General features: G+C 33.5%; 1 protein-coding gene across 1 annotated transcript; it reads left to right on the forward strand.

Moving 5' to 3' along the window:
* Nucleotides 1–9,827: 9,827 nt before the first annotated feature.
* On the forward strand, nt 9,828–12,058 carry LOC123665137 (piggyBac transposable element-derived protein 3-like). Its single transcript, XM_045599483.1, has 3 exons — nt 9,828–9,834; nt 10,075–11,805; nt 12,039–12,058. Exons 1-3 carry the CDS (start codon nt 9,828–9,830, stop codon nt 12,056–12,058), a joined length of 1,758 nt encoding a protein of 585 aa, XP_045455439.1.
* The last annotated feature ends 352 nt before the right edge of the window (nt 12,059–12,410 follow it).

Here is a 12,410-nt window from a genome sequence, read left to right on the forward strand (position 1 = left end):
TCAGTCTAAACAAAAAACTTAATTGATAACATATTATAGTTGGAAAATCAAAATCAAAAATAACTTTATTTAAATAGGCTTTAAAATCAACATCATTTTACTAATGAAAATTTGAAGTGTCTTTAAAAGTAAAGCTACAGTGATTCGGAATGTAGCTCCTGAAGACAAGTTACTCTTTTAAGTAATATGTTTTAATATAAAACTTGTAATATCTTGCATGAAATACAAATCTGATCATTAAACCCACAAATCTTTATCATTTATATAATCCAATGGCGTTTAATAAGCTTTAGTTAGTTTTATTTATTTTTAACTAGCCGACCCCGCAAACGTTGTTTTGCCATATTATAGGCTATTAACCTTCGTTAATTTCCCTCCCCCCCCAACCTTATACCTTAGCTGTATGAAAAATACATGTTGGCCGATTCCCAGATCTACCCGATATGCACAAAATTTCATAAAAATAAATACAGCCGTTTCAGAGGACTATGGTATCTAACACTGTGATACTAGAATTTTATATATAAGATTTTTCATTGAATTTTTTGTTCGATCTCAATAAAATATAGCCTATGACACTCCTGAATAGTGTAGCTTTCTGTTAGTGAAAGAATTTTCATGATCGGACCAGTATTTGCGAAGATTACCCCCTACATACAAACAAAGTTATAAACTTTATCTCTTTATAATATTAGTATAGATATAGAGCATATAGAGCTTTAAATTTATTTTCACGTCCATCATCTAAATATATTGCTGCAGTTTAAGCTTACACGTTAACAAGTTACACTGTATTCGCCACACATTGCATTTCGATGACGTCGGATTCGTCCTTGTAATCCATATTACATCAGTACACGTTAAACGGTTCAGTAAACAAAGTAATTAATTTCAATCTATCTAATTCCGCTATGAACTAAGGATACTGAATAGTTTCAAAATGAAAATATAGTAAGCTAGCTATGCCCTGCGGTTTCACACGCGTTAATTTCAGGAATAAAAACTATAATAGCAAGCTATAGCCTTTCTCAGTAAATGGGCTATCCAACACAAAAGGGATTTTTCATTTGGCACCAATAGTCTCTGAGATTAGCACGTTCAAACAAACAAACTTTTAAGCCTTATAATAATAGTATAGATATATATAATTATACAGTTATAGTTTGGGTTTAAAACAGAATATTTTGCATTCTTGTTGTTGATCTTTTTGCATTAGTAACACTTCAGCACTATTACAAGGATACATGTACACTCAGGCATTTACAATCTAAGCCGTTTCGTTTTATCCCGTCAAAATATACTTGAATAGTACTGTTTTCAAGCAATGTTGTCTTCCTGTTGGTGAGTAAGGTGATTAGAGCTCCCGGGGGGAATTGGGGATAGGGTCGGCAATGCGGTTACGATGCTTCTGGTGTTGCAGACGTCTATAAGCTACGGTAATCGCTTACCATCAGGTGAGCCGTATACTTATTTGCCGACCTAGTGGTATAAAAAAAGTCTATGTCACTCAGTAATGATATAGAATTCCACTACTGAAAATTTTTAAAATCATTAAATCACTTTTTAAGTTTATCCATTAGAAATAAAAATAAAATATTTGCTTATTGCGTATATAAAATTGACTGCCATTTCTAAATCAAGTATTGTGACCTTTTTTCTCGATTGTTTGAAAATACCCTCCCGCAATATATAATGAACGAAATTAGGGTTATATTCTAATTTTATGGGTCCCGAAGTGTGATACGGTTGAGAGGGTTGAGAGGTTCAAAACGTAGATAATAATTAATTATTTAGGTCCCCAAATGTCTTTTTAGTCTATACATCAGTTTTAAAAGCATTTTTAGTACAATGCTACGTTTTACTCTTTTTCAATTTTTTTACGTTTTGGGATTTAATAAAAAAAACAGCCAATTTGTTTTGTACTTTTTGAAAAACAATAACATTAAAAACACGCAAGTTATAAAAAATTAAAATCTGCAATTTCCAAATTAATTTACAAAATTTTAATTTCATTATTCAATTTAGTTTTCCAAAGATATCCTCAATTTTCTTTTTGTCTATTCTAACACAGTAAATATTTACGTTATTCAACCAACTTCTTACATTCTTTGAGATTATTTAAAATATGTACATATATTTCTTCAGCGGAATATTATACGTCCCCGTTACTTTAGGAGCTATTTAGTTCAGTGGCGTGAAAAATTATTTAAGCCTGAAAAAATGTTTCAAGTTCTGGTGACAAAAGAATATACTGCTTTTTCTACAATTTATTCTTATTCTAACATAATATATACCAGGTTTGGTTAGTATTGGTATGCTATGGATTTTGTGCAAAAAAAAATTAATCTATGTATGTGGTACGGTGTATGACCGTACATATGTATTTCAAATTTATTGGAGTGAAATTTTTCGGTCCAGTTTTTGTCCAGTTTTTGTTTTTGTTGATCCATACCTTAACAAGCATTTCACATCGTGATCACAGGTGCCTCTTAAATATGGTTCATTGATATCTCATCACATCATCATCACAGCAGCCTTTCGCAGTCCACTGCTGAACATAGGCCTCCACAAGTTCATGCCAAAAATGGCTTGAACTCGTGTGTTTTGTCCATAGTCACCACACTGGGCAGGCGGGTCGGTAACCGCAGGGCTGGCTTTGTCTGCTACCCGTCTTCGGCCTGTGTATTTCTAAGCCAGCAGTTGGAAGGCTATCCCGCCATCGGTCGATTTTTTAAGTTCCAAGGTAAAAGTGGAACTGTGTTATCCCTTAGTCGCCTCTTAAGACACCCGAAGAGAGGGGGTGGCTATATTCTTTGATGCCGTAACCACACAGCATGTTATCTATTAAAATATAATGATTACTACAAAATATGGTTATAATTATACCTATATAAAAACAAATATGTACTTGCAATTAGTTACTAATAATTTACTGAGCCGTCCTATATACACAAGTCACAAAATGTAAATTAATAATTTCCATACTGTCTGTAATTTATCGTAGCTTATAAAATCCAACGGTTACATTAAAGTTATTCCTACGAATAACGCGATTGGATAACAAAACGCAACGCAACTGCAGATTACCCGAAAGAAAAACTATTCACTTTCGAGAACTGCATAATTTTCAAATAAATTTTGTCATTGATAGTGTAACCAAGCCATATTTGCATCCAGCCTAATAAAACTAAATTGCTCTAGCCATTTGACCTCCAAGATCCTCATACTGATATTTACAGGATACACCTAAGTGTCCCATTAGAGTTGTCCATAAAACGAACAGTTTCAGCCTAAACAACAAACAGAGCCGTTTGACTGACTCTTGTTACATCCGCCAATAATTTTGCCTTTGAAACAAACTAAAAGCAACTCTACACCGCTCTAATAAAGTTATTAATTGAATCAAAGAACGTCTGTCCCATCATTTATCAAAGGAAAATAGACAGTATTCGGAAGTCATAAAGTAACTTTTAGTGTGGTTGGGTGCTGTTGTTTCCAGCGATTTTCGGTGAGGAAGTAATTACTTAAAGTGATGGGAAATCGTTGCAAAGTGCATTAAAACGAACAGAAATGGATTGTAAGCTAGTAGATACAGATAGTAGAACTACTTTTCTAAGACTACAATGTTATGTTTAGCATGTCTTAACTTTCTGTCACCACTTGTAACATAAAATCAAAATACCATTATTAACCAAATTAAAACAAGGCAAAACGATGTCACTCCACTTCACGTGACATGAATTAACGTGATAACATATGGAAAATAAAGGTAAATACATTAGCGGGGTTTTATGAAGTATTAGTACGATTATTCCATCAAGTTCGACGAATTCGGGCTCGAAACCTGTTTGAAGTTCGTCTTTACTTGTAAGCAATAACATTTTTCTGGTCAGTATTGTCCTCGAAAATACATAACAGGGACATACCTCAGTGCTTCGGAGAGCACGTATCTTATAATCTATTTCGGTTATTCCCATTAAAAATTTATAGAAATCGTTATTCTTATTAGGTAAAATATTTAGCCAACAGCACTCAAGACCTGCTAGTGCCAGTTTCGATACTATCATGTGCCTGGATGCGGTACATTTTTGGACTTCAGACACATTTTTTCAGTCATATGAACAAAAATTGACATTGATGTATTTTCATATTTTCTTTACCGGAAAACCGTTATACCATATTAGCGAAATTAAAAATTATCATATCGAAAATTTCGCTCGAGCGGGTGCATCGTTCCATAGCTTAATTGGCTAGAGCGCCGACACGGTAAGTCGGAGACGCGGGTTCGAACCCCGCTGGAGCGGTCAATTTTTGATATGATATTCAAAAAATGTTTAGAATTCCTAATGTGGGTAACACAAAAATAAAAATCTTAGATATTAAAAATAGCACGGTGTCGTCTCCTGTCAAAGATTTTCATTGTAATATGAAACTTTGAATAGTTACGGGTTTCTGTAAAGAGCTCACTATAGACGGCGCCACGGTTCGCTTAAAACCGAAATTAAAAATTATCATATCGAAAATTTCGCTCGAGCGGGTGCATCGTTCCATAGCTTAATTGGCTAGAGCGCCGACACGGTAAGTCGGAGACGCGGGTTCGAACCCCGCTGGAGCGGTCAATTTTTGATATGATATTCAAAAAATGTTTACCATTCAAGGTTTTCCATTTACGTAATATGAAGCTAAAAAGTACTGCATGTTTGCAAGATATTTCAAATGTAATTTACAAGAGTTTCTCCCAAAAGTATTAATTTATGGTCAGTTTTTACGCTAGCTTTTCAATAATTGCATACAAATAGGTCATAGTTTATAGATGTATTTATCGATCACGATTCAGCCTATAACATCCCACTGTTGGGCATAGACCTCTTTTTCCATGTAGAAGAAGCGTTGAAGCTTAATCCACCACGCTGCTTCACTGCGGGTTGGCCGATCGATGTATTTAGAAATATTTTCAATCCGTGTAAATAATTCAATTTAATTATTATAGTATTGGTCCTCGCAATCATTTTCTGCAGGTTAATAGCCTTCAATTTTTTTCATAGACAGGTTACCTGCCAGGAAATAAATTTATAACTAGCAATCACTTCAACTTATTATGACAATAAGTATATTTAATAAAAAAATATATTTAAAAAAGTGATTTTACATCCTCTTGGACGATATTTGCAGCACGCATTCTGTCAATTCTATGTTAAGCGTCAAAAAGGTTTATATTATCCACAGCGCTAAGGTTAGATTAGAAATAATCTAATATATATAAAAGCGAAAGGTGACCCATCACGAAATCTCCGAAACTGTAACACCTACAAACTTGAAATTTGGCAGGTAGGTTCCTTATAGAGCGTAGACATCCACTAAGAACGAAATTTACGAAACTCGACCCTTAAGAGGGTAAAACGCTGGTTGGAAGTTTGTATGAAAGTCTTATGTTGTTGAAGTAAGAGACTTGAAATTTAAAATGTGTGCTCTATATATGATAAAAAGGTGTCCAAATAATGTATCTGTAGAAATCAACTCCCTTTTTGGGTTAAAACGGGCGATGATAGGTTGACTTACTCATCACGAAATCTCCGAAACTATAACAGCTAGAAACTTGAAATTTGGCATGTAGGTTCCTTATATGGCGTAGACATCCGCTAAGAATGTATTTTACGATACTCGATCCCTAAGGGGATAAAACGGGGGTTGGAAGTTTGTATGAAAGTCCTATGTTTTTGAAGTAAGAAACTTAAAATTTAAAATGTATGCTCTATATATTGTGAGAAGATGTCCAAATAATGCATCGTAATATATATAAAAGAGAAAGGTCACTGACTCACTCATCACGAGAACTCAAAAACCACTGGATGGTCCATCCATCCAAGATGGACAAAGATGAAATTTAGCAGGGAGGTAGATTATAGTTAGTAGACGTCCGCTAAGAACAGATTTGGCGATATTCCACCGCTAAGGTGGTTTAATTGGGGTTGATAGTTTGTATGAAACATATACAGCAGCATATACACACATATACATAAGTTCGCCTGATAGGTTATTTATACTGCAGCCTGAACATTAAAACTAAAAATGTGGTGTATAGAGAGGTTTTATAAAAATAACTGTTAAATTATACTAAATTGTGCCTTTTAAAAAGTTCCTCAGTGTGATATGTATTTCAAGTGACTGAAATAAAAAAATAATTTGTGTTAAACATCTTGATAGTAATGAATATCTTCATAACCACGCGGACGTAATCGTGTTCAACAGCTAGTGTATTTATTATAAAACAAAGTCTCCAAAAGTGTATCTGATCTATTCCCTCAAAATCTACTGAAAGGATTTTCATGCGGTTTCACTAATGGAGAGAGGGCTTCAAGGGGAAGGTTTACGGAATGACTAAGCCAATTTTGATGAGAGTTTTACTGAAAGTTTGCCGGGAAAACTTTGTGACACACTGATTTCAAAGCGGGCGAAGCCGCGGGTACAGCTAGTCTAATATATAAAATTCTCGTATCGTGGTGTTTGTAGTTAAACTCCTCCGAAACGGCTTGACCGATTCTCATTAAATTTTGTGTGCATATTGGGTGGTAGGTCTGAGAATCGAACAACATCTATTTTTCGTTATCCAAAGTTATAGGGGAGGGGGGGGGGGTTGGATTGAGGGGGTTAATAAAATATATGGCAAAACAACGTTTGCGGGGTCAGCTAGTATTATATATAATTCTTAAATTCTCTAATTTTTCCGTACAATTTTTTCTCTCATAAGTACATGCCTCCTGATAATAACAAACACAACGAAAAAATTTCGCGAAATTGGTCCAGCCGTTAACGCGTGATGGCGTGACCAAGGGAAATAGGGATTCATTTATATATATATATATATATATACATATATATATATATATATATATATATATATATATATATATATATAGATAAGATGTAAGGATTAATTAAAGAAAGAAAGACAATTCGTAATTGGCAAAGAAAGAAAATTCCTCATTAGCAACATCTCAATAATTACAAGTCTAACACACTAGAAAATAGAAAAACTACGTTTTAGTAATAAAATTTACGACAAAAAATGGTAACAAAAGCATCAGTTCCCAAGCAATTCAAGACATTTTTATTAGCACTTCAAAATAACTAAGCCTCAAAAAAGTATTCTAGGAATAAAATTGGCACGATTTCCATGAATATAGCCTTTTGGGGATAAAAAACAATCAATGAAACGAGAAGTAAAAGGATCAAAGAGAATCGGCAATCTGTATGACACTGGCGCGATGCCAGCGCTGGCAGTTTGAAATGAGTCCCTGGCTTTAGCGGAAATCGTTATAGAGAACTGTTTGTATCGTGAATGATTTGCCCTGAATTCTCTAATAAAACTATTTTCGATGAGTGGAGTGTTACATAAAGGATTTGTTAAGTGTAATATTTATAAAGTTAACTAACTTTATCTTCAATTTCAGTTTTTCTGATGGTGACCATCAAGCAATCTGATCACTACTCCACTTACGTGGTCTTTGAATAGTTTTTTTTTTTTTTTTTGTTATTAAATATTGTTTTCTGCATTATTATAATTACCAAAGAAGTTAAAATATAACCATTGATCCACAAACATATTTTTTTTGTAATTACTACAACCAATCGTAATTGTAATCGTAAAAGTATAAACAGTATTTTCTATTCTTCAAAATAAAACAAAACAATTAAACATCAAAAACAACATTAAAATAATTAGGTACACACAGACGAAGTATGTTTGTCATTTAATCCCAGTTAACTTCACAATTGAATAGAATATGTTTACCAATAGACATCCCCAACAAAGGAACTAATTAAGTTTAAAGCCCGAATACATATCACAGATATGACGAGAGATGCTAAGATCGGAGGCCGTAGTGTCAACCGCAAAGCAATAAGTGGTACTCTTGACGACGCGGTGTTGTTATTAAATTTTGGGTACCTATGTAACATACAATTTGAATTACATAGATTTATTTAGTATTTGAATAATTTACTCATATATACAAATGTTTGAACACAGGTGAAATGGTTTGTATTTACAAAATAATCATCACATATATTAATACGCTAAGGTTAAGATGTTTGCCTCCATATTTAGAAAAAAAAACCTCACAATTACTCCACATAAATCACATATTTTACAGATAATTGCTTGCTCTACCGGCATCAACAACTAAAAAATGTATGATTGCTTTTGTAAATTAATTAATTATTAAAATAATGTAGATGACGGCTTTAATTTTGAAACAACGTCAACATGATTGACGATCGGTATTTTTTTTACTTATTTAGTGCGCATTATTCGCACGGGTGTTGCTATTCTATATAAATAAAAGTTAATTGTTAAGTGTATTTGTACGCAGAAAACTGTAAGATGGCTAGATTAACTCGGTACATTTTTTTAAAAATTATTTCTAATGTTAATGAATATTCTAATGAAATTCTTATGAAATGAATAATAAAAAAATCTGCAGAAAACATAAAGACGGTATGTTCATTTAGATTACATAAAACACATACATATTTCATAGTTCGCAGGACTGTCTAGTCTTACGAGTTAGCTAGTAACACTCGTGAATAATTTTAAAGTTATAAAGTTTAACTTCAGTTCCTTTTCTTCGGGTTCAAGTATATAGGTGCACATTCTATTTATTTACTTAAAGAAAAATATATGTGATCTGATAAACAGTGCAACAATAAACAATAAGGTTCAAAATCTGAAATCAGAGCTAAGTCAGATTACAATGTTTGTTATACGTGTCACATGATCTACTTACTCTAAAAAATAAAATAATACACAAGTAAATTTGAAAGTCTAAATTAAGATTATTAATATTTCTTTAATCAGATAATTAAATTCCAATATTGAATATTTTATACATACACTGACTGTGCCTTGCGGTTCGAGGAAAAAAAATAGTCATAGACTTCCTCGATGAATGGGCTATCCAACATCAAGAATTTTTCAGTTTGAACCAGAACTTCCTGAGATATTCCTTTATAATATTATTATAGACAAAGATGCAACAATATTGTAAATGTTAGTAAATAAAATATGTTCCAAAATAACTTCTATTTCCAGTAGACTCTAAAAATATGCATGAGTACTTAAAATTTTAATAACGCGAAGAATTTAAAAATATATACACGATACACGCTTACCTCGTTATCGAAATAAATTGCTGATTCTAGAGAAATATGTTTTAGAGTTACGATTTTATATGACCTGAAAAGTGTAGCCGTACCCTTGGCATAATTACAAACAACTGTTACCTGACATAGATGCGCCTAACCTGACGTGAAATAAATCTACAAATTAATTTACCTTTACCATATTTTCGTACCTTTTAAGATACAGGCAATTACGAAAAGGTAAGCACTTCGCATGTCCTCTAAAAATTCAATTTACCAAATTTCCTACATCGCAAATTATATTTGGTCCTTCTAATGCACAACTTGTGATTTAATTTTGATAAATGATTTAGAAATATGTATGTCGTCGTTCGCTCGAAGCGTCCAATTAGCATATCGTCTCCGATATTAAACCTTAAATGCATCTTGTATCGATATTGATACATCGCATTCTAATCGTTTTTACCGGTTTTTTATTTGAAGTACAGCATAGGCTGAACAGCTGTTTACACGTTTCTTTGCCTTATTGCCCACAAAAAAAAGGCATGTGTCAATGTCATTTCTGAAGGCTGATTTTCTTGTCTGTGCTAAGGACATCAACGAGGTGCGCATAATCATAAAACTGAGTTTTTCATTTAGCAACGAAAACGAAAATAACTCGAATTTTTACCAATAAAAATCACAACATGGACGGTAAGTCCTTCATTTACTTGATAACATTTAAAATTGCATAATTTTTATGTGTTTACGTAAGCAAATATCGCATTTTATGTTTGTATCGAAAACGATACAGCATGCATTTGTTTCCCGCCTAAACCCAATTCAATTGTTTGTTCATAACGGTTTTGCTTATGATTTTGCTTGCTTTTAGATACACTAAACTATACGTTTACGTTGTTAAGATATAGCTGAATGCATATTTTTGCTTTTCAGAGAAACAAATAGAGGATATGCTTAGGAGGTTGGAGAATGGTGACATTTCGGAAGATGATTTAGAGTCAGATGGAGAAGATATTCCTTATTACCCATCTCTAGGATCCTTAGAATTAGAGGACGATGAAGACGTTCTTACGGGACAGGACAATTCAGAAGATTTTCTGGACCCTCCATTGATTCAGGATGAGCAGCTTGTGCAAGGTGCACAGTCGTTGGAGCGAGTGGTAGCACAACCGACTGAATCTCTCATGAATATGAGGAATTTACTTTGGAGAAAACAGTCTTTTCTATTTGATGAGAATAACATCAAATTTGGTGGGTCTGAAGAGTTATCTTCATCTATAATGGAACTGCAAAGTCCGTATCAGTTTTTTACCTACTTTTTCACGAATCCGTTTATGGAAAACATTGTTACTGAATCAGCACGCTATGCTATCCAGAAACAACCTGATAGACCTGAAATATTCACAGTGGGTGAACTTCGCAAATATTTTGGTATTTTAATATTTATGTCTGTTTACCATTATCCGAGCACAAGGTCATATTGGTCTAATAAATTTGGCTTCAGTCCCATCAAAGAGGCAATGCCAGTAAATAAATTTGAGAAAATGCGAAAGTTACTGCACTTCAATAATAATGATGATCATCTGCCAGTAGACCACGCGCAGCATGACAGGCTTCATAAGTTACGTCCAATAATCACCCATTTAAATGAAAAGTTCTCTAGCGTGACCATCGAGCAGCGATTATCCATAGATGAACAGATGTGCGCCACCAAAGTTGGACATTTTCTCAAACAATATCTCCCCAAAAAACCCCACAAATGGGGTTTTAAATTGTTTGTTTTATGCAATTTGGGCGGTTTTGCTTATAGATTCATAATCTACTCTGGGAAAGAAGCTAATGAAGGATCCTCAAACAATCAAAACCTGGGAGTTGTGGGACAAACAGTTATGAATTTGCTGAGTGTGGTACCCAGGCAAAGAAATCATATTGTCTATTTTGACAATTACTACACATCGTTGCCATTGATGTATATACTTGCTAAGCAAGGTATACATTCTCTAGGCACTATTCAAAGAAATCGACTGGGAAAAACTTGCAAGTTGCCAACTAAGCAGGATGTTATGAAGAGTTCAATTCCAAGAGGGTCTTATGAAGAGTATGTTACAAATTTTGAAGGCATTGACATGACAACAGTAAGTTGGAAGGACAATAAGCAAGTTGTGTTAGCGTCGACATACGTTGGAGCACATCCTGTAGGGAATATCGAACGATTCGATAAAAAAGAAAAAAAGAGGATTCTTATCACGTGCCCAAAGCTAATCAGGGAATATAACATGCACATGGGTGGTGTAGACCTCATGGATTCCTATTTAGGAAGAAATAGGATTCGAATGAAGAGCAGAAAGTGGTATATGAGAATCTTCTATCACCTGCTTGATTTGACTGTAATAAATTCGTGGGTGTTATATAAAAAAGTGGAAGAAAAAAAAGGAAACCACAAAAAAATCATGACCCTTGCAGACTTTCGATCAGAGTTGGCTGAAACTCTTTGCAAATATAGTCCCGCTAACAACAGAGGGCGCCCAAGCACCAGTGCAATTAGGGAAGATCAACCCCCACTTAAAATGCGAAAAGGGAAACCTTGTCAAGTTTTGCCACCCCTTGAAGTTAGACTCGACCAAATGGATCATAACATCATGAGAACAGAAACACGTGGTCGATGTATGATGCCATCATGTAATTTATTAAGTATAATTAAATGTTCTAAGTGCAATGTTCACTTATGTAGTAAGAAATCGAAAGATTGTTTCACCCATTTTCACAATTCTTCAACTTTGTAAAATCATGATTAATTTGTAAAGCTAACGCATACTGTATCAAAAACGATACAAAAATATTTTTATAAAAAAATAAATGTTCCCACTAATATAGATTTTTTATTTTATTTTTTTCAGTAAATGTTACGCCTTTATGAGACAAAATAATTTTTTTTGGGTAAAAATCTTTTATCATGCATTTAAGGGTTAAATCATTGATAAAATTATCGTGATATCATCGACGTTTCAATTAAAGTACATGTTAATCTAACAAGATTTTCCATTTTGTGTAATGCACTTATATGTTGATCTACGTGCATGTATATATATATATATATATATATATATATACATGCACGTAGCATATACTGATAATTTTTTGTTTCAATCAACCCTCTCACGACTGCAGGCGAGCGGAACTATGAAAAAATGGAAATTTTGTATAGAAAAAATATTTGTAATATTTAATTGTGTTTGCTCGCAAACGAAAAAAAAACCGACTTCAATTAC

Source organism: Melitaea cinxia, chromosome 23, assembly GCF_905220565.1.
Source record: "Melitaea cinxia chromosome 23, ilMelCinx1.1, whole genome shotgun sequence".
Lineage (NCBI taxonomy): Eukaryota > Metazoa > Arthropoda > Insecta > Lepidoptera > Nymphalidae > Melitaea > Melitaea cinxia.

Bases quoted from the DNA above. Each gene is read 5' to 3' on its own strand.
- LOC123665137 (XM_045599483.1), top strand. The intron at 11,806-12,038 runs GTATGATGCCAT...TATTTTTTTCAG, and splicing joins AACAGAAACACGTGGTCGAT to TAAATGTTACGCCTTTATGA.